The sequence below is a fragment of the Chiloscyllium plagiosum genome, chromosome 15 (assembly GCF_004010195.1).
Source record: "Chiloscyllium plagiosum isolate BGI_BamShark_2017 chromosome 15, ASM401019v2, whole genome shotgun sequence".
NCBI classification, from domain to species: domain Eukaryota; kingdom Metazoa; phylum Chordata; class Chondrichthyes; order Orectolobiformes; family Hemiscylliidae; genus Chiloscyllium; species Chiloscyllium plagiosum.
In genome coordinates, this window is record NC_057724.1 from 29,597,766 (window position 1) to 29,621,193 (window position 23,428).

General features: G+C 40.1%; 1 protein-coding gene across 2 annotated transcripts; it reads left to right on the top strand.

The window, feature by feature from the left end:
• The first annotated feature begins 591 nt into the window (after positions 1-591).
• On the top strand, positions 592-22,530 carry rraga (Ras-related GTP binding A). 2 transcript variants are annotated; one of them, XM_043704590.1, is made up of 9 exons: positions 598-1,000; positions 11,455-11,554; positions 11,885-11,951; positions 12,982-13,204; positions 13,879-13,974; positions 15,610-15,732; positions 20,041-20,132; positions 20,683-20,798; positions 21,160-22,530. In XM_043704590.1, the coding sequence occupies exons 1-9, from the start codon at positions 974-976 to the stop codon at positions 21,255-21,257; spliced, it is 942 nt and encodes a 313-aa protein (XP_043560525.1). In that variant the 5' UTR covers positions 598-973; the 3' UTR covers positions 21,258-22,530. The 2 variants fall into 2 exon arrangements, with proteins under 2 accessions (XP_043560526.1, XP_043560525.1); XM_043704591.1 differs by lacking the exon at positions 15,610-15,732 and having other exon boundaries at positions 592-1,000.
• Positions 22,531-23,428: the final 898 nt, after the last annotated feature.

Below are 23,428 nucleotides of genomic sequence, written 5' to 3' on the forward strand. Positions count from 1 at the left end.
CAGCACCAGCCCAGATCTTTATATATGGAAGAACCGGGGCAACATGATCAAAGACCTATGCAAACGTTTTAACGACGCTTTGAAGGCGAGAAATGATGTTACAATCAATATGGGTTTCAAATATCTGGCGTGCCAGAGACATGAGGGATAACCACGTTAGTCAAGAATGGGAGATAAAAGCTGAGGTATTGGGGCTGGAGGAATTGACAGACGAATTATTGCAGTAATTTGTAGAAAATTATCAACAAATCTGAATAGAAATACAAAATCCAATTAACTAAGAATCTATTCCCTTGTAACCCTCTGGGCCAGTCTTTCAGAACTGCTAGGTAAAAACAATGACTGCAGATGCTGGAAACCAGATTCTCGATTAGTGGTGCTGGAAGAGCACAGCAGTTCAAGCAGCATCCAAGGAGCACCTCCCTTTGGTGAGACACTGACAACAGAGGACAACGACGCATGCGTGTTTATTGGGGCACAAGCCATGTCCCATTACCCCATTACGCCATCACGTACACTTTGCGTTTGACGCATAGCCGTGCGCAGGGAAGCGCGCGCAGCTTTGAACAGGGTTAAGCGGTGGGGAGGAGGAATTCCCGGAGCGAGAAAGGAATAACAAGGGAGCCCAGGAAGTGGATGAGTTTTCCCACTCTGTCTCTTTTACTTCCAGCTCCTCGGCCCTAACACTGTATCCTCTCCCCGAATCTTGATCTCCTCTGACCCTTGTCCCAATCGCTCCCGCCCCACAATGAAATTCGCGCATGCGGGTTTCAAGTCGGTGGGCTCAGTGAAAGCATCACTTTGCGACTGTCGCAAACAGGGAGGATATGCCGTGCAGTGGTTGTTATGGAAATGACGTAATTGAAGCTCGTGACTGTGGCCTATGGTGATTCCGAAGCCTGACAGCAGCGATTGAGGAGGTGGTCGTGAAGGGAAAAGCCCGGACTAAATCAGGATATTCTGTAGGAGGGGGATGCCGAGCACAGCCATGAAGAAAAAGGTAAAATATAAAGTTGTACTTTGTAATATGGAAGGAGGTTAAGAAAAGTCAGCCTTTAGGGCTCACAATATCGAGTCCTGATATTGGGGTCCTGACACCTTTCATGATCCATTAGCCACTCCCGCCGCCCTGTTGTGACAGTCAACCCATTTTCATCTTCTGATGGTCCTCACTAGCAGCTCGTCTTGCTCCCTGGCTGACCATCGTCCATCCTCTTGCCGATCCGTCTTTCTGTCCTTTGGGCTCGGTGTCCACTTATTGCTTACTCTTTTACCTTCCACACCGCCGCCCCCCCCCCCCCCCCCCCCCTCTGTCTTCAGCACACTTTTTCCTAGCCACCGTAAGTTCCGCTATACCCAAAACATTAACTCTGCTTGGTATCTGCAGATGCCGCTAGACCTGCTGAGTTTCTCTAGCAATTTCTATATTTTGCCTCAGTCAGGAAAGGGGTTTCCAGGACAGTAGGATGAATTTAGGGATTTTGATTGGGATGATTGTGGGAAAATGTCTGCTTTACAATTAAAGCACATTACGAAGCAGGGTAATCCCTGTCCATGTTTGACTCAATGTTAATGCTTTCTCCACTTATGCTGTTAGATCTGTGGAGTTTCTGCAGCATTTTAAACTTCCTCTTCCCAAATCTGCTTTTTCCGTCAGAGCAACACAATTTCTCACTGAAACTGTCATCAGGTTAAATTGTACTTCCCCCAAGTCCTTTCCTTTGCTGCTACCACACAGAATCTGCAAACTGTCCTTGGCTTCAGCTGCAGTGTGGTTTTAATTTTCACCACCCCATCACTGCTCAGCTTCATGGATATCACTTGTTTTAGATCTTTAACCCAATTTCAATTGTGTCTGTACTGAGTGACCCTTGTAACTCCATGGTTGTGCACTCCAATACTGTATCTTTACCATTGAAGGTTGCTTCTCTCACTGTAAAAACAGAAGTAGGAACTGGTGTAGGCAGTTCAGTCCCTTTAGTCTGCTCCATATTTTGGATTATCATTGTTAATATCTTGGCTTCAACTCCACTTTCCTACCTGCCCTCATAACTCTTGAATGCATTACCAATTAAAAGTCTGTCTACCTCAATTTACTCAATGTCCCAGCATCTACAGCAGTCTGAGGTTGCAAATTCCACAGTTTCACAACCCTTTGAGAGACGTCATAGAGATGTACAGCACAGAAACAGACCTTTTGGTCCAACCTTGTCCTTGCTAACCAGATATCCTAATCTAGCCCCATTTGTCAGCACTTGGCCCGTATCCCTCTAAAATCTTTCTATTCATAAACCCATAAAAATGCCTTTTAAATGTTGTAATTGTACCAGCCTGCACTACTTCCTCTGGTAGTTCATTCCGTACATGTGCAACCCTCTGTGTGGAAAAAGTTGCCCCTTAGGTCTCTTTTATATCTTTCCCCTCTCACCCTAAACCTATGCCCTCTAGTTCTCGATGCTCTCACCCCAAGGAAAAGACTTTATTTATCCTATCCATGCCCCTCATGATTTTATAAACCTTGATAAGGTCACCCCTCAGTGTTCGACACTCCAGGGAAAACAGCCCCAGCCTATTCAGCCTCTCCCTATAGCTCAATTCCTCCAATCCTGGTAATCCTTGTAAATCTTTTCTGAGCCCTTTTAAGTTTCACAATGTCCTTCCAATAAGGAGACGAGTTGCACATGATATTCCAAAAGTGGCGTAATTTCTCCTTTGTTTTACATCTGTTACCCTAAAACTGTGATCGCATTCTAGATCACCCCACAAGGAGAAACATCCTCTCTATGTCTATCTTGTCTGTCTTTAGCATCTTGTATATCTGTTAGATCTCCTGTTATTCTTCTAAATTCCAGAGAGTATAGGCTTAAACTGCTCAATCTCTTTGCATAAACAAGCTCCTCATCTCTGGAATAAATCCAGTGAACCTCCTTCAAGGTGCACACATTTCCACCCCCCCCCCCCCCCCCCCCCACCCTCAAGTAAACGGACCAAAATTGTAAACAATAATCCAGGTGCAGAATCACAAGGTTGAATACAGTTTGCAGCAATATTTCCCTAGTTTTAGAATATGGTATACCAGCATGTTAATTAACTGAACTGCATATATCTAAGAATGGCCTGTATTCACTATCAGTTCCAATACTTCCCATTAAAGGTAGCATAAGGTGTGGTCATCTTTCTTATAACAGGTTACATGAAATAATCTGTAAATTTCAGGAGAAAATACTTTGGTTTGCCACATCAGCTTAACTAATCTATGCCAGTCTTTATGTTCCATTTATGCATTCTCCCGTCTTTCATCATTTAAATCTGTCATTGTGAACATCCACTATTTTATTTCTCTCATACTTCAACTTCGTCTTCGTTGCATCTCTAAAATCTATTGTCCAAACAAAATTGGAAAATCAACACATCTAGGCTTCAAACATTTAATTAAACAATGAGGTGTTAGTCTAAAATGGGAAAAGCAGTTTTGTAGACATGCAAAGCAGACAGAGGAAGAAGACAGGGTGATGGTGGTGGGTTGTTTTTCAGACTGGAGGCCTGTGACCAGTAGAGTGCCACAAGGATCGGTGCTGGGCCTTCTACTTTTTGTCATTACATAAATGATTTGGATGCGAGCATAAGAGGTACAGTTAGTAAGTTTGCACTTGACACCAAAATTGGAGGTGTAGTGGACAGCGAAGAGGGTTACTGCAGATTACAACAGGATCTGGACCTGATGGGCCAATGGGCTGAGAAGTGGCAGATGGAATTTAATTCAGATAAATGTGAGGTGCTGCATTTTGGGAAAGCAAATCTTAGCAGGACTTATACACTTAATGGTAAGGTCCTAGGGAGTGTTGCTGAACAAAGACCTTGGAGTGCAGGTTCATAGCTCCTTGAAAGTGGAGTCACAGGTAGATAGGATAGTGAAGAAGGCGTTTGGTATGCTTTCCTTTATTGGTCAGAGTATTGAGTACAGGAGGAGAAAGTGAGGTCTGCAGATGCTGGAGATCAAAGTTGAAACTTTATTGCTGGAACAGCACAGCAGGTCAGGCAGCATCCAGGGAACAGGAGATTCGACGTTTCGGGCACAGCTACCTGGACTACACCTCCTCCCATCCTGCCCCCTGTACAGCTACCTGGACTACACCTCCTCCCATCCTGCCCCCTGTACAGATACCTGGACTACACCTCCTCCCAACCTGCCCCCTGTATCGTGCTCCCACGAGGAGGTTGAACAGTTCATCCACTACACTAACACCTTCCACCCCGATCTCAAATTCACCTGGACAGTCTCGGACTCCTCCCTCCCCTTCCTAGACCTTTCTGTCTCTATCTCAGGCGACCGAATCAACACGGACATCTACTACAAACCAACCGACTCCCACAGCTACCTGGACTACACCTCCTCCCATCCTGCCCCCTGTAAAAACGCCATCCCATTCTCCCAATTCCTTCGTCTCCGCCGCATCTGCTCCCAGGAGGACCAGTTCAAAATACGTACAACACAGATGGCCACCAGATGTCAGAGGGGTAGTTTCTTTACTCAGAGAGTAGTAATGGCGTGAAACTCCCTGCCTGCAACTGTAGTAGACTCACCGACTTTAATGTCTTTTTAAATGGCCATTGGATAAACATATGGATGATAATGCAACAATGCAGGTTAGTTCAGCTTCAGGCTGGTTTCACAGGTCAGCACAACATTGAGGGTCAGAGAGCCTGGACTGTGCTGTAATGTTCTGTGTTCTTTGAAAGCAAGATAATATTTCGAGTCTGGCGATTCTTCATCAGAACTGTTAACAGCTCAGGAAAGGTGGTAATATATTGAAGTGACGTTTGTGGGAAGGGGTTGGTCTTGCACAAGGTGACTTACTTGCCGATTTACTTCCTCCAACCTCAGTATCCAAGGCCTCAGGCACACCTTCCAGGTGAAGCAGCAGCTTACCTGCACTTCTCTCAACTCATTTATTTCATTCACTGCTCAGAATGTGGTCTCCTGTATATCGGGGGAGATGAAACACAGATTTGATGACCGCTTTGCTGAACACCTACACTCTGTCTGTAAAACATGACCCAGAGTTTCCCACTGCCTCCACTTCAACACACCACTGTGTTCCTACACCAACATTTCTGTCCCAGATCTGTTGCAGTGTTCCTTAACGCAAGTTCAAAGAACAACACTTCATTTTCCACTTGGGGATTCTGTTTCTGTTCTTCTCATTCCTGAAGAAGGGCCTGTGCCCGAAACGTCGAATCTCCTGTTCCCTGGATGCTGCCTGACCTGCTGTGCTGTTCCAGCAATAAAGTTTCAACTATTGAGTACAGGAGTTGGGAGGTCATGTTGCCGCTGTATAGGACATTGGTTAGGCCACTGTTGGAATATTGCGTGCAATTCTGGTCTCCTTCCTATTGGAAAGATGTTGTGATACTTGAAAGAGTTCAGAAAAGATTTACAAGGATGTTGCCAGGGTTGGAGGATTTGAGCTCCAGGGAGAGGCTGAACAGGCTGGGGCTGTTTTCCCTTGAGCGTCGGAGGCTATGGGGTGACCTTATAGAGGTTTACAAAATTGAGGGGCATGGATAGGATAAATAGACCAAGTCTTTTCCCTGGGGTTGGGGAGTCCAGAAGTAGAGGGCATAGGTTTCGGGTGAGAGGGGAAAGATATAAGGGAGATCTAAGGGGTAACCTTTTCAGACAGAGGGTGGTATGTGTATGGAATGTGCTGCCAGAGGATGCGGTGGAGGCTGGTACAGTTGCAACATTTAAAAGGCATTTGGATGGGTATTTGAATAGGAAGGGTTTGGAGGGCTGGCAGGTGGGACTAGATTGGGTTAGGATATCTGGTCAGCATGGACAGATTGGACCGAAGGGTCTGTTTCCAGTCTGTACATCTCTATGACATTTAAGTAGGGGAAGAATTGTGCTATAGGTGATTTGATCGCAACTGATCCAAAAACAAGATTAATTTACCTTTGTGTTCTTCCCTTGCGTCTTGCATCTGAAATGGTAAAATGGCCAGTCAACTTGCAGTTGTAGTAGGGTGGATGCTTTAATGTTTATTCAACTGACCAGCATGAATTTTATCTTCTAAAAATATGAAGGACACACCGATATTTTGCGGCTGCTCTCAAAACACTTCCTTGTATCCAGTTGTTAATGGATGCCCCCTCTGTTCCTAATAATGAAAACCTGACTGTCCTATTAGTAAATGTATGTTGCTCCATTTAATCTCCTAGTCATTAGAAATTATGATGTCTGTACTGCTCAGGCCTCCAACTTTTCTCATAATGCAGAGCCACAAGCAGCTGCCTATCATCTTTTGATAGTTTGCTGACATTCATTGGGAAAGCACTGTGATGCATGACAGGTATTAACAACCAAAGCAGTTTGTATTTTGATAGCATCTGTAATAAAGCATCCAGGAAACTTGAAAGAGAAAATTATGATGGCTTATGGTGCAAGTTGGGAAACCTTTTTAAAAGGATAGCAATGGATAAGTAATGGCAAACATTCTAAGAATACATGGCTGAACTGCAACAATTGTTCATTCCTGCCTGGAGCAAAAGTTAAACAGAAAAGGTGGCCAAACCTTGGCTTATGAGAGAAATTATGGGAGGATTGGTTTGGAAAGGGAGAATAGAGTGTGAGAGCAAATTTGCGGGGATTGACCAAAGTACTTTCTATAGGTGTGCAAAGAAAAATCTAGGTCCTTTACACTCAGAAGTAGGGGAATTTAATAATGGGGAGCAAAGAAATGGCTGATTAACAAATACATACTTTGGTTCTGTGCTCCCAGAGGAGGGGACACACAACCTCCAAACATTTTAGGGGAACAGGAGGTTTAGTGTCAAGGAGGTACTGAAGGAAATCTGTGTTGGGGAAATTGGGATTGAAGACAGTTAAACCTCAGAACCTGATAAATTACATCCTCGAGTACTTAAGGAAGTGACCATAGAAATAGTGGGTGCATTGGTCATCATCCAAGATTCTATAGACTCGGGAACAGTTGCTACCAATAGAAGGATAGCTAATGTAACCGGTCTGTAGAAAGAGGGAGGCAGAGATTAAACTGAAAATTATAGACCAGTCAGTCTAATGTCAGTAGTGGGGAAAATGCTAGAGCCTACTATAAAAAATTTAATAGCTGAACACTTGGAAAACATTGACAGCATCAGACAGAGTCAGCATGGATATATAAAAGGGAAATCATGCTTGACAAATGTTCTGGAATTCTTTGAAGATATGACTCGTAGAGTTGAGGGTGGGGGGCATGTATATGGTTTATTTAAACTTTCGGAAGACTTTTGAAGTTCCATGTAACATATTAACATGTAAAATTAAAGCACATGCTATTGGAGTTAGTGTATTGAGATGGGTAGAAAATTAGTTACCAGACAGGAAACAGTAGGCTTGAAAAGGTCTTTGTTAGAATGGCAGACAGAAACTGATGGAGTACTGCAGGGATCAATTCTAGGACCCCAGCTATTGACAATGTGTATTAATGATTTAGATGAGGGAACAAAATATATCTCCAAATTTGCAGAGTAACACAACTGATTGGGAGGGTGAACTGTAAGGAAAATATGGAGATGCTTCAGAGTGATTTGGACAAGCTGAGTGGGCAAATGCAAATAGCAGATGTAGCACAAAGTGGATAAATGTGAAGTTGTCAACTTTTGGGAGCACAAACAGGAAGGTGAATTATCTGGCTATAAATTGAGGAGAAAGCATGCAATGAAACATAAGTATCCTTGTGCACGAGCCAGTGAAGATAGACTTTGCAGGTTTAGTGGGCAATCAAGAGGGCTAATGGTATGTCGTTTTCATAGCAAGGGGATTCAAGTACAGGAGCAGGAATGTTTTACTGCAGTAATACAGCGCCTTGGTGAGACTACACCAGGGATATTGTGTGCAATTTTGGTCTCCTTATCTGAGGAGGGTTGCTCCTGTAAAAAGAGTGCAGTGAAGGTTCCAAATTGGTTCCTGGGATGAAAGGATCGACACGAGAAGTTGAATTAGTTACAGTTAGATTTGCTGGAGTTCAGAAGAATGAGAAGGGATCTCATAGAAACCTACAACATTCTAACAGAACTAGATAGGATACATGCAGAAAGAATGTTCCTGATGGCAAGTTCAGAACCAAGGGTCACAGTCTTAAGACATGGGCTAGACCCATTAGGACTAAGATGAGGAATTTCTTCATGCAGAAAGTGGTGAGCCTTTGGAATTTGCTACCCCAGAAAGAAGTCACATTCAAACCATTGTATGATTTCAAAAAGAGGTTGGATGTAGCAATAGTGGCGAAAGAATCAAAGGCTATGAAGGCATAATGAGTTCGATGATTTATTACGATGGTAATAATGGAACGGGCTCGAAGGGTTGAAAGGTGTATTCTTGCTCCTATTTTCCATGTTTGTGTGGATATAAAAATTGACACTGAACCATGTAAGGCAATATGAGGGCGTTTGCCAAAAGATTTGATCGTGCTGAGGTTTTCAGACAAGTTTTAAAGGTGGAAGAAGAGGTTTAGAGAAGAAAAGCTATTAAGAAGCAATGAGACAAGTTCCCTTGACTAATTCCTGTTCTTCACCAGTAATAGTTGCATGACTACTTCTATTTGTTTTTATCTGTTTTGTTTTGGGAGCGGGCTTCATTGTCAATGCCAGAGGTTCTTCCCCATCTTAATTGCCCTTACAAAGATGTTGATAATTTGCTTTGAACTGCTGTAATCCACATGGAGTTAGATACATGCGTAGAATTATGAGAGAAGCACTTCCGCAATTTTGATCAAGTGGTGTGAAGGAGCAGTGATATTTTCAAGTCAGGATGGTGCATTTGATGGGCAACTTGGCGATGGTGGTGCTCACATATTTCTTCTGGAATGTATAGGTTGTAGAATTGGAAAGAGGCATTTCTGAGATGCCTGAATGACATGCTGCAGTGGGCCGATGATGGATGGGTGCAAATTAAGCAATGCCTTGTTCCTGGACAAAGTTGAGATATTTGGTGATGACCTACAATAATCAAGGCAACTGGAGAGCATTCCGTTGCATTCCAGACCCTGTTTCCAGTAGAGGTGGTCAGACTTTGACTAGAGCTAATAATGTCTGACTTGCTCTTTTAGCTACTTTATATGGCTGGTCCAGTTCAGTTTCTGGTCAGCAGTAAAACCTGAATATTGATGGTATAATGTTCAGTGTTAATGGTATTTGCTGATAAAGGGAGATTAGATTCTTGATTCCTCTTGTTTATTGCCTGGAACCTCTGGCATATTATTATTTGCCATTTATCAACCCAATACTGAATCTTGTCCCTGTTTTGTTTGGGGCAGAGGCAGATTGTTTTAGTATCTGAACAGTTGCAAATTAAATGGAATACTGCAGTCTCGATATGACCAAAAGTGGGATGTTTAAGTGGATTGAAGATCACCGAATTGATTAAACATAGTTGAGACTTGAACATAACCTGAGGAACTCCTGAAGAAATGTCTGTCAATACCACTTTCCTTTGTGCTATCTATGACTCCAGTCATGGAGAGTTTCTCTGGTTTCAGTTGACAAGTATGCCGAGCTATCACAGACAAATGCAATTTTGATGTTGAACAGTTAATCTCACTTCACCTCATTATCCCCATGATAAAGTGATGGGGATGCAAAGGAGACCAGAGTGACTGGAGTGGTGTTTCCCAGTGAAGGAGGTGGTTATTACAAGAGTTTGTGCAGGTTTCAGGACTGAATGGCCTCCTCCTGTTCCTATTTGTGTGTTCCTGGCATGGCTCCAATTAGTTTAGAATTGTAGAAAGCTAATTAGTTATAAACCACCACAGCATAACCAAATGACACAAATTAATATTTTGGTGCTAATTTTTAATCTTACCCCCATTCTTTGAGCAAGAATTGAATGATGTTAAAAATTTAGAGGAGCAAGATTGTTGAGATTTAAACTAAGAATTATTCCAGATTCCAGTATGAGACTAAGGCCTGGAAGGCCATTCAATCATTTGGATTTGCTCTGACATTTGATGAGAACTTGGACTGATCTGACAATCCTTAATTCTACATTTGTTCTTTTTCTCAGTAATCCGCTATTCTCTTACTGATTTAAAAATCTGTTATTATTAGCTTTGAATTTACTTAACGGCCTAGCCTCACCAACATTCTGTAGTAAAGATTTCCATAGATTTTCACTACCCTCTGAGAGAAGGAATTCCTCCTCATCCCTGACTTAAATGGGTGACCCTTTATTCTGAGATAATGTCCTCTTCTCCTAGACTCTTCCACAAATAGAACTAACCTTACCATGTCTGCCCTGCCAAGCTCCCTAACAATCTTGTGTTCAATATCGCCACTTCTCATTCCTCTAAATTCCAATGAGTGCAGGCCCAACCTACTCAACCTCCTCTCATGAAAACAGTTGCTCCACACCTGGAATCAGCCTAATTAGCCATCTTTGCACTGCTATCAATGTCAGTTTATCTTTGACTGGGTCAGGAGCCCAAAACTGCTCAGTATTCCAGGTGTAGTCAGATTAGCGTCTTGCATAGTTTTAGCAAGACCTCCCTATTTTTATACTCCATTCTCTTGGAAATAAAAGCCAGTGTTCCATTTGCCTTCCACATTATTGGGTGAACTAGCTATCTTTTTTTGTGATTTATTCACAAGGACTCTCCAATCCTTTTTTTCTACATCTAATAATACTTGAAAGTTTTATTTAATAATATTTAGCATTTTTTTTCTTGCCAAAATGCATAACCTCACAGTTTCTGAACCTGTCTATATTCTTCTACAGATTCAGTCATCCTTATTACTTACCTTTCCAGCTATCTGTGTCATCATGAATTTGGTAGGTCAGTGAGGACAAGAGAGATGGTTAAGCAGGTAATTGTTGGGTAACGTCACAGTGGCAAAACTTTGGAACATCACATTTGCAAAATATTGTAAACCAGGTGATTATTAGAACAATATGATCGTTAGGTCAGAAATGTGTGGATAGCAGTTTGTGCTAAGGTTGGCAAAGTTATCAAGATGCAAGTAAATCGTCTTTCTGATGAGGATATGGATTGGATACCAAGGTTGGATACAGTCTGGATCTGTCTCGGGCAATGTTTAGAGAGAGTTGTGAAGGGTATTCTGGGGAATGTTTGCAGGGCTAAAAGATGGTGTTGCAGTGTTGGTAGAACTGATGAAAGCTGATACCATGTCTCTAGATGGTGTTGACCGTGGCCTAGCATGTAGCTGGGGACAGATACTTGGATGACATTGACTTTAAATGGGAAATTTTCTGTAATCATGCATATGTACCCTGAAACAATTCAACTTTGCCTGAATATCCACCTCTTCTTCCTGTGATGCAAATTAAGCATCTTTCCTATGAAATTGAATGATGGTAAGCTGTATTCTCATGCTTGTGCTGTTGAATACCATGTTACATACCCATTAATTTGTTCCATGATGTTGTTCTTTTACTAGGTGTTATTGATGGGAAAGAGTGGGTCTGGTAAGACTAGCATGAGATCCATTATCTTTGCAAACTACATAGCCAGAGACACACGACGCCTTGCAGCTACAAGTAAGTTCTGTGAATGACGGAAATTTGGTTTGAGACAATGTCTTAAGATGAAAGCTGCACTTGATTTTGTAATGCATTTTCAATTACATGATTGTTCAGAATAATTCAGTTAAAGAAAATTAAGTTTTATGCAGGCATTTTTTAGACTTTGTTATTCACCCTGATCTATGTTGGATAGTTGTTTGCAAAAGCAGCCACAGCTGACATATTTGGGACTTTCCAATGTAGACTTACTTTTGCAATAACTAATTTTAAGCTTTAGAGCAGTTTCTAGATAATGTAACATTATCAGGTTTTGGGATCTGAAATATATTTTCTGTTTTTATGTAGTCGATGTGGAACATTCACATGTCCGATTCCTGGGAAACCTCGTCCTGAATCTATGGGACTGTGGTGGGTAAGTGTTTCAAGATAGAATAAATTGGTTCCATCTCTTTTCTTGCTCTTATCCATGTATGTTTTACTGTATTTTTGGCCAAAAAGATTTGGAATTTAATTGGATACCTCTGATTAAAATAAAATCTGGGAGTGTAATACATAAGAGGAATTCAACATAGAATGTTGAGTAACTGCACAATAAAATTTGATAAAATATCACTGATCTGTCTACAAATAAGTGACAGTGTGCACATTGCAGTACTCTAAGTTGTAGAAATATATTCCTTATGTGGTGGAATGGGCTCTTGAAGGTGAGATAGAGATTGTTCCTTAATCAAAGGGATTGAGGTCATTAATTTATATGGAAATTTTTTTTATAGTTAATTGTCCAATTGCCTGCCAATATGTTGCTCAAAGAATGGGGGTAAGATTAAAAATTAGCACCAAAATATTAATTTGTCATTTTGATTATGCTGTGGTGGTTTATAACTAATTAGCTTTCTAAAACTCTAAACTAATTGGAGCCATGCCAGGAACACACACAAATAGGAACAGGAGGAGGCCATTCAGCCCTGAAACCTGCATAAAGAAAGATGGTGCGATTGTTTGAAGCCAGTTGTCTTGGGCCAAGGACATAGTAGGAGTTCCTTAGAGTCGTGTCCCAAACCACCTTCCATGCTTAACTGCTTCATTAATGATTCCCTCCATTGTCAGTGGGAAAGTTTGCTGACAATTGTGGAATGTTCAGAACCATTCTCAACTCTGATAATGAAGCAGTCCATGCAGCAGGACTTGAACTGTATCCAAGCTTGGTTGACAAGTGGCAAGTAATGTTTGTGCCATTTAATTGGTGGGCAATTATCATCTCTAACGAGTGAGAAACTAACCATCTTACCTTTTTTCAAGGAATCCATATTCAGGAAAGCTTTTAACTGTAGGTGGGAGAAATGAATTTTTAAAAATTGTAAATTTATCCTTGGGCTGGGGGACTTGTTTTTATTTAGACTAATTGAATGATAAGGAACTTGTTTTTCTCTTTTGGCTCTCAGTCAGGATACCTTTATGGAAAACTACTTTACTAGTCAACGAGACAACATATTCCGCAATGTGGAAGTTCTTATTTATGTTTTTGATGTGGAAAGTCGTGAATTAGAGAAAGATATGCACTATTACCAATCATGCTTGGAGGCAATTCTACAAAACTCTCCTGATGCCAAAATCTTCTGCCTTGTTCACAAAATGGATCTTGTGCAGGAAGATCAGCGAGACTTGGTAAGCAGAGGCTAGAAGTTCATCTGCAAATTAACGAATAAACAAAGATAAAATTTTGCATCTTCGACAAAGGAAAAGATTCATAAAAACGTGCAATGCAAAAACTTTTGGACTTGGGATTCAATTTACCCTCCGTTTAATTTTTTTTCTGACATTATAAACATTGTGTGCAGCAACTTTAATTCTTAATGAGTGTAGATCTACAGCACAAGTTTAAATATGGTTCAATATAAGTACGATATGAGTTAGTTCAAAAGATAAATGGTATTTGAAATGGCAAATGCAGGGAAGCATTAATGTTACAGTTTTATTTTAAGCTACTTTTTTGAAAAAAATACAAGAACTTCTCTGAATTGATCTTATGCAGACTTTGTGATATTGGAAATGGGGAAGTGTTTGGTTCTTGCACTAAATATCCCTCAGGTTTAATATCTTCATTTTTATTGGGTTTGTTAGATTTGCAGAAATATTTAAGGTTGGAAATTCCTGTGGTTTTGTAACACATCCTAGAATCGGAATTGCTCAATGTACATTTTACACTGTTGGGACACAAATGACTAAAATATACAGTTTCAGTTTATTATCTAATGCAGATATATTGGGGATAATAGCCTTTTTTCATGCTAGGATTGAACAACTAAATTCAATATCCAAATTTAATTTCTTTGTTATAGATTTTTAAGGAACGTGAAGATGACTTGAGGCGCTTGTCCCGTCCTCTAGAATGTACCTGCTTTAGAACCTCCATCTGGGATGAGACCTTGTATAAAGTAAGGTTGTTAATATGCCAAACTATCCATATAACGTGGGTCATAAATTCTACTGTTTATTTTCTAGGCTTTTGTTTTGAAGGAATCCCTTTTCTCTGTTATACTGTTACCTCATTTGTCCAAATCCAAGAGATAGAGATGAAAGCTGATTTATATTACTTATAGTTTCAATGTGCACTAATGAGAAAAGAATGCTATGCAATTATTGCGTAGAGAGGCACTTAACATTGATTGGATAGATTTGGAGTTTGTTCCACTTTGAGAAGGTTTGAAAATTGATCATAAATCTAAGATGGTCTATAATTTCAATAAGAAATTCAGGAAAAACCTCTTCAAATATAGAATGTTGTGCCAATGAGTAGGTGGGGCAAAGAGCATAGACATAGGTAGAGGTTAAAATAGTGCATGAGGTAGAATGGAAGGATGGGATTAAGTGAACGGGGGTAGGAGAGGGCTTAAGGAGCATAGAAGTAACAGTCCAATTTCTGTGCAATAGGTTTGATGTGATGATGAGAGGAGTCAAAATAAATGGGGTGTAATAATCTTTCCAATTTAAATCTGTGGACAGGACTATAAAACTTGTTTGCTGAAATCATTTACTTGTCTCATAAGTGAGTACACTTAACAACGTTTCAGTTTGAAAGCTTTTTTCATCATCACCTTAACTGCTAGACGGCAGTCTGTTTTGCTAGAACGTCTGTTTTACTAGAACCTCTTTCTTCAACGCAAATTGGATTTAATGTGCTTGAAGAATCTAGATTGTCATTTATAGAATGCAAACTTTCCTTATCTGTATCAGCTACAACGCTATTCTGACCCCATTAGTTTAAATGGTGTGGATATTGTGCAATGTTTTTATAATGCGAGATCTTATGAGAACAGAACTATCATGTTATAGCAGAAGTGTGTAATGCAATTTTTGTAACTTGTAGCTGGACAGCAATGGAATGTACTGAAAGAACCTTCATGTGCTTTGAAGTTGTCCAAATTTTTCACGTGGAAATTGCCCAGTTTAAAGTGTCATGTAAAGGCAATGATTGGCAGAGTAGGCTTTAATTCATAAAGCACTGAATGACCTGTACTTCAGACAGTGTAATTTTTAAAATGATGTTGTGCTGGATTTCACATCAGATGAAGCCTTCAATTTATTATAAAATACATAGGTTTTTAGGAGGTGTGTCTGATTGTTACTACCATCCAGTTCACAATGTGGGTTAGTGTTTCTCGGAAAAGAAACAATTATCAAATTTCTTGGACCTGATCACGATCACGAAAAACTTCTACTGGAAGGTGTACTGTCATATCAAGATATTTTGGACTTGGTTGAATAGATCTTCATCTTTGGCCAATTATGCAAACAATGGTCAAAGTTTTTTTGGAAAGGAGAAAGTGGGGGAGAAATCAGTAACTCAAAATTGAGATTAAAGGCTATCATAAATCTACAGCTGCATCAAAATATTAGTTTGCATGTTTTGGAAGACTAATCTTTTCCAGGAGGAGGACTGATTTTTACTATTCTATAAATGCAATAAAAATTTATTGCTCAAATTAATCTGTTCCAAATGATGGAATTATTTTGCATCAGATGTGAGTAGCTTTTTGTGTTTCCTAATGTGCATGAGATTCACTTCTCAGGCTTGGTCAAGCATTGTGTACCAGCTGATCCCGAATGTACAACAACTGGAAACCAACTTGAGGAATTTTGCTCAGATTATTGAAGCGGATGAGGTGCTACTATTTGAAAGGGCCACATTCTTAGTAAGTGCTGCAGATTTTTTTCTCGTCTTATGATGACACTATAATGTGTAGTTCCTCGAGTGTTGCTTGCATTCTGATAGTTTACATGATAATTAGATTATGGAGAATGATTGATTGTTAGTGGATTATGGAGTCAAACAGCAGTAATAAGATTTGAACTGTTTTCTAGACCCCTCAATGATTAGGTCAGTCACAACCACTAAACAGCTGTATTCAGTTTATTTATTGAATTTATGTTCACTCCTATTGTTAGTTAAGGAAGCTCAGACTTCTTGGCTGCAGTAACTTTCATTTGAGCATCCCCTCATGAAGTCACTTTATCATTCAGTAAAAATGTCTTAAGAATCCATTACAAAGAAGGATTTTTATGTAGTAGCACATTTCACGTCATTGGGGAGAGCAGGAACCACTGGCATCCATGATTTTCAGAGAGTCCTGCGCACGGAACAAAGCCAAATTAAAGGAAAACTAACAATTTTTGAGTCCACTACATCCCTCATTGGAACTGAAGGGGTCGGACAAGTGGTTAGTTTCATGATGCAGCAATAGAGGCTTGAAGGACCAAATGAAACAGTTGATAAGTGTCCAGAGGAAAAGGGAATATTAATGGTATCAAAGGTTATATAGGTACCTCCTGAAAAATAAGGCTTGTGTTGGGATTTGCTGGCATGCTGCAGCAGGCCTGGGTCAAAAGTGTTAACATGAGATCAAGATGGCAAGCAGTTGGAAGGTTGAGATCATTTTGCAGTTAGAAAATTGTTCCACAAAGTGCTTACCCTATCTGCATTTGGTCTCCAGTGTAGAGGAAACTGCAATGTGAACAGCAGATAGTGAACTAGATTGAAAGAAGTACAAGTTTGATTACTGCTTGATCTGGAAGATGTGCTTGGTGTCTTGGACAGTGAGGAGGTAAAAGGCAAATGTTACACATTGTGTGGTTACATGAGAAGACGCTGTGGAGGAGTGATTGAGCGCACCAGGGTGTTGCAGAGGGAACTGTGCCTGTGGGGTGCTAATGGAAGGGGAAAGGAAGATGTATTTGATGGTATCCTGCTGAAGATTGTGGAAACTGGTCCCTTGAGTGTAGAGGTTGTGAGATCTCAGTTTTGTCTATACTTGGCGCACACGTTTTGCAGCTTCATTTTGACACCTCATTATTAATATTCTTAGATCTTAGATGTATGCCGTCCTGTACTCGTCATTGAACCATGGATGACTCTCTGGCATGACAGTAATGGTGGATATACCAGGTCAACACTCCGAGTCAAACCTTTATAGGTTTGAGATTCTTGCACTTTGTGTGGACAAGAGTGGCAACAATAGAGAGGTTGAGCAAACTGGCCATAGTACATTCAAGAAGAGGGGGGCAAAAGAGAAATGTATTCAGGAATAGTATAGTCAGGGGAATAGACATTGTTGTCTGTGGGCAGAATTGAGAATGCTGAAGACTTCATCTGATGCCTGCGTTCAGGATATCTCATCTGGACTGCAGAGGAACTTGGAGTGCGAGGGGAAGATCCAGTTGTCATGGTCTAACTACCAACAATTAGAGGTAGAAAGAGGAAAGGGATTTTACTGACTGAATATGAATACTGGGGACTAAATCAGAAGGCAAAACCAAAAAAGTAGTAATCTCTGAACTGAGCCACAAGCAGATTGACATGATCAACAAGATTAAAGGTAAATGGGTAGTTCAAGTTAAATTGGTGCATGGTAAAATAGGACTGCATCTCCATGGTTTCATTAAGGGGTTCTCAAGTCTTACAAATCTGTTTGAATTCTTTTGAGGTAATGAGCAAATTAGACAAGGGAGAGCCAGTGAACATAATCTATTTGGATTTCCAGAAGGCCTTTGAAAAGGTGCAGTACAAAAGGTTGCTAAACAAGACATGCCTATGGTGTTTGGGGCAAGGTACTCTCATGGATAGAGGATTGATTGGCAGAAGGCAGAGGCTAGGGATAAAGGGGTCTCTTTCAGGATGGCAGCTGGTGACTAATGGAGTTCCACACGGGTGAGTGTTGGGATTATTCACGTTATAAATTAAAGATCTGGATGAAGGAACTGTGAGGGAATTGTTGCAAACTTTGCTGATAGTGCAAAGTGGAGGGACAGATTGTGTTGAGGAAGCAGGGAGGTTGCAGAACATCTTGGATAGGCTCGGAAAATGGGCAAAGATATGGCAGACAGAATATGATGAGGAAAGTGAGAGTTTATGCACTTTGATAGGAAGAATAGAGGCATAGACTATTTACTAAACAGAAAAGGCTTTGGAAATCTGAACCATAAAGGAACTTGGGTGTTCTAATTCAAGATTCTATTAAGGTTAACATGCAGGTTCAGTTGGCATTTAGGAAGGCAAGTACAATGTTAGTGTCAATTTTGAGTGGACTAGAATACAAGAGTCGCAATGTCCTGCTGAGGCATATGTAAAACTCTGGTCAGCCCCTTTTGGGTTACTGTGAGCAATTTTGGGCCCTGTACCTAAGGAAGGTGCCAGCATTGGAGGGGGTTCAGAGGAAGGTTTACAAGAATGATCCCAGGGATGCAGGGCATGTCATAGTAGGAGCTGTTGAGGACTCTGGGTCTGTAGTTTAGAAGGATGAGAGACATCTCATTGAAATTTACAGAATATGAAGACGACAAGATAAAAGTGAGCGTGGCGATCACGTTTTGATTTGGATCCAACAGCACAGCGTCGGTGAAGAGGTTACCCTTTAGAATGGAGCTGAGCTTAGTGAGAGGGTGGTGATTCAGTGGAATTAATTGCCACAGAAGGCAGTGGAGACTAAGTCATTGAAATGGTGGAGTACTCTTGATGGGCCAAATGACCTAATTCTGCTCCTGTATCTTATGGGCCATGAGGTTACAGATTGTACTGAAATACAGCTGTACTGTGATGGCAGTCATGGATGGCCAGTTTTGGTTTCTAGGTCTATTTAAAATCTATTCCATTTAGCATGATGGTAGAACCACCCAACATGTAGGGTATCCTCATTGTGACAATGGCACTTAACTCTCCAAAGTAGAGTGTGGTGGTCAGTCGTCCTCATGCTGTCATAGACCAAAGGATCTGCAGCAAATTTGGTGACTACGAGGTCAACCAGAACTTTCACTATTATTGATTTGTTGCTGACTGCAGATCCAGTTTAGCGTAGAGCCATTGTTATAAAGCATGGAAAGACCCTTCCGTCCAACTCGTCCATGCCAACCAGGTTTACTAAATTGGACTAGTCCCATTTGGCAAGCCTGTACCTACCCAAATGTCTTTTCAATTTGTAATTGTATTTGCCACTATCACCACCTCTGGCAGCTTGTTCTATTTCCGTAGTACCCTCCCTTTTAAATCTTGCCCCTCTCACTTTAAACCTGTGCCTTCTAGTTTTGAACTCCCCTACTCTGAGGAAAATTACTTGGCTATTCACTTTATCCATGCTCCTCATGTTGTTATAAATCTCTATAAAATCACCCTTTAGCCTCCTACGCATCAGGGGGAAAAAAAGTGCCAGCCTCCTCTTATAACTCAAACTGCGCACTCTCTAACATCATTAAAATTCCTTTTTTTGCACCCTTTCCAATTTTATAGCAGCCTTCCTACATTAGGACGTCCAGATGTCTTGTACAGCCATAACATGATGTCCCAACTCCTGTACTCAGTGCTCTGACCGATGAAGCCAAGAGCACCAAATGCTGCTTTAACCACCCTGTCTGTCTGTGATGCCACTTTCAAGGAACTGTGTCCCTGCACCCCTAGATCTCTGTTCGACAACCTCTCCAGGTTCCTACTATTGACTGTGTAACCTACTATTGACTATGTAAGTCCTGCCCTGGTTTGTCTTTGCCAATACCGCACATTTATTTCAATTAAACTGCAACTGCCATTCCTCGACCCACTGGCTCAGTTGATCAAGATCCTGTTGTACTCTTAAGCAACAACTGTCACTGTCCACTGTACCACTAATTTTGGTAGCATCCGCAAATTTACTAACCATGCCTTCTATATTCTCCCCCAAATTGTTTATATAAGTGACAAACACTGCAGCCAGCACCAATTCTTGCTGCACCCCTCGGGTCACATGCTTTTAACTTGGATGACATTTGCAAATGTTATACATGACAAAACCATGAAAAAGTAAATTAATTCTTAAGTGCCAATTTTTTTTTTGGTTCTGCTATTGCTGCTTTCTTTTCAGTACATTGATTATAACTGGGCATGGGTGTATTTGACAGAGCTGTCTTTCAATAAAATATTTTGGTCTAGATTCTTTTGGGTGAGTGAGATACTGATGTATTTTAGTTTTCACTTTTAGGTGATCTCACACTATCAGTGCAAAGAACAGAGGGATGCACACAGATTTGAAAAGATCAGCAATATTATTAAGCAATTTAAGCTAAGCTGCAGGTAAACACCTCTTATTTTGTCTGTTTAATGTTATGCTTCTAAAAGTGAGAGATGAATGCTAGGTGTTAACCGCACCTTCCTTCTCTGTTCAAAACATTCCTAAGTAGGGTAATTAATAGATTTAGTCACAGGATAATCATCTCCAAAGTGCCTTTGTTTAAATCTCACCAAAACACGCCTCGCCACATTGGTACATAAGTATTTCTATTTTCTGTACCAGCTATCTCTTCTGGATTTGTTTCGAGCAAATGAAGATTGAATGCGGGCATTTTTGTTCTGTTTTGAGAACTGTTGGAAAACTACAGCCAAAACAAAGGAACTTGTAACCTCTGTTTTGACTTGACAAGAATACGCCATAATATCTTAAACCTGGTTTTAATTAGTTCGCAGATTTTGAAATTTGCTATCCACAGCTAATCCTTCAGTTGGACCCAATTTGTTAGACAATCTGCTCACATGGAAAGGGGGAGATGCTTGCAGAGTATTGTATTATTTGCCTTTAATATTGGCCATTTTATTAAATGTATTTTCCACACTGATCTTTTTATAGTAAATTGGCTGCCTCTTTCCAAAGTATGGAAGTTAGGAACTCCAATTTTGCAGCATTCATTGATGTCTTCACATCTAACACATATGTGATGGTAATCATGTCCGATCCTTCTATACGTAAGTAGACAAAGTTATTGCCAATTTGTCTCACTTATTTTACACAGGTGTTTAAATCCATCTGGATCTTCCTTTACTTGCTGTAAGTGACACTAAACCAGATTTGTTTGAAACCACATTGTATGGCTAATGGAATCTAACTCATTACTGAGGTTTGATCTTCAGCTTAATGCAAAAATCTGTAACAGATTGTATTTATGCAAATATCTTAGTTTTCTTGCGTTTTATCTGCTTATTCTAAGATTTGAAAATAAATAGAAATACATGTAATTAAAATATTAGATTTTCATGATTGCATTTGTGGTTTAATGTGTGCTGTAGTCTGCACTTAATTAATAACTGTATTCTTAACTCTTTACAGCTTCAGCAGCTACACTCATCAATATTCGTAATGCCCGAAAACATTTTGAAAAGCTGGAGAGAGTTGATGGTCCCAAACATAGTCTTTTGGTGCGCTGAAGATCATCTTTATTATAGAATGGATAACAGATGGGTGTATGACAGATTGATATTTCTTGATATAATTCTTTATATCGTGTCTGTTTTTTGAGTAATTGCTGCAGTTGTCACATTTTTTGTGACCTTGAGCGTCTTGTCAAATATATTTGTCATCTCCTGAAAGCAGCAGGATTCTCTTTATTCCAGACTCTGCTGTAAAACTCTAAGAACAAGAGATTTTACCACCACCCAGTAGAAGACCCATTTTTATGATAACCATACAGGAGCTGGAACCTTTTTAGGAAGCATCCGTGGAAGTCTCTCATAACAAGGCTTTTGACTTTGCATTCTGCACGTAAAATATACTGTCGTACTACTTTTTGACCTGACAATCTAACTTTCTGTTGAACTGCAAGTAAAAGCGCAATATGATCAGTTGTATCTGTTTAAAAAAACAACCTATACAAGTGGAATGGAAATCTACTTACCAAGGAGCTATGAAGATAATCACTTCCTGCAGTATTTATCCAATGTTCGTGCTGGAATGAATGGCATGGCTACTATCACCCCCACCTCCACCCCAGAAATAAATTGTTCAATTATACATTGTATGCAATTTACCTTTTTCTGCTTTTTTTTAATCTTCCAAAGTAATGGTGCTTTATTAAAAGAAGTTGAATAATCAATGGTTCCTTAGCACATTTAGATCATTCAGCATTCTCATGTTCCCCTCCATTCCCATGCATGAATTTGTCTTTACTGAGTTGTGATGCCCTAGCAGCAATTCCCCTCTTTTCTTTTCTCTCCTCCTTAACCCTCCAAGATGGGAGAAGCTGTGACCAGTTTTCCTCAGATACTTTAGTCCAATTTCTAGAATTTAATGGGCCAAACGTGAAAGAGTGGATTATCTGCCTATTTCCTGTTAAAATAATCCAAATAATTTAATGTCTGATTTGATATTGAATTATTTTGTACTTCCATAGGGTTACTCTGTAATGCTTATTTTGATTGTTCTTTACGAAACTGCACTTTTTAGCTGACGAGAAGGCTGTGTGCATTACATTGCAACTGATTTGGTACTTGAGTTTTGTTTTAAACCCAAGCATCAACAGACTGTTTAAACCATGTGATAGTGTTTTCTTTGTCAGTCCCACAGGATTGGTTCTCTGTTCCTCCAGCTGCACGTGGTAAATCATGTCTGTTGTGGTCTGTTGAATTTTCTGTTCTCCTCTCCAGTATATAACTTGAAGAAAACAAAATGACCTGAATAAAACAAAAAAAACTTCTCTAGTCAGTAAGAGTGAATAAGTGTGCATTTATTTTGTGCAGATCTTTGAATTTTAGTTGCTGAGTATATCTTCTGTTGGCTGGACGCTGCCTTGCAATATTGAGTGATGCCATCAGCATGTGTTCAATTCTTGTACCTGCTGAGGTTACCATCAAAGTTCCACCTCTCGACCCCATTCATCACATGACCCTCAGGTTAAACCATTGCCAGTCATGTATCTGAAAGCAGTCTTGTAGACCTCTGGCGCTATAGCATTTTTACCTTATTTACTTGAAATCTAGATTGAAGAGAGTGATATAAATATTCAAATACACTCAATTTTCTTGCTGTAAATTGAGGGTGGATGTTATTTTGGGTAGCAGTTTGTCTTTAATATTCTGGTATGGAAGACAAAGCCTTAAAATAATGACAGTTAAAATAGTTTTTAAGCCCTAAACTGATTTCATTACACTATAATTCACTTCTAAGCACATAACCAAGTGCACATGGACTGAATTGTTGATTATTGGGTGCAAACTGCTCTAGTACAAAAAGCACAGTTTTCCCAGGTGTTCCTGCAGCGACAGTTTCAAAAACTGTAAGCAGCTTTGAACTTTGATAGTTGACAATACTGACAGGTTCAGAGGTGACCAAATAGCATTCTCGTACAGTCCAAATCCCACTTGACAGTAGCACACACAACTTGTGATTTAACGCAACTATCAAAGTAGCCAAAGTTATTTCGCTTTTCCTCTTATTTTATATTCTTGTGAATTGTCTTATTGAGTGCAAGACCAACAGCTCTGACCAATTTTTGTTTGGCAGTACTATTTACTGATGCACACACCATATATTCAAGTTGATATTAGCTGAATAGATTGGTCATTTGCAAGCAGCGGTGATATGTTCACGTTTCACTACTGCA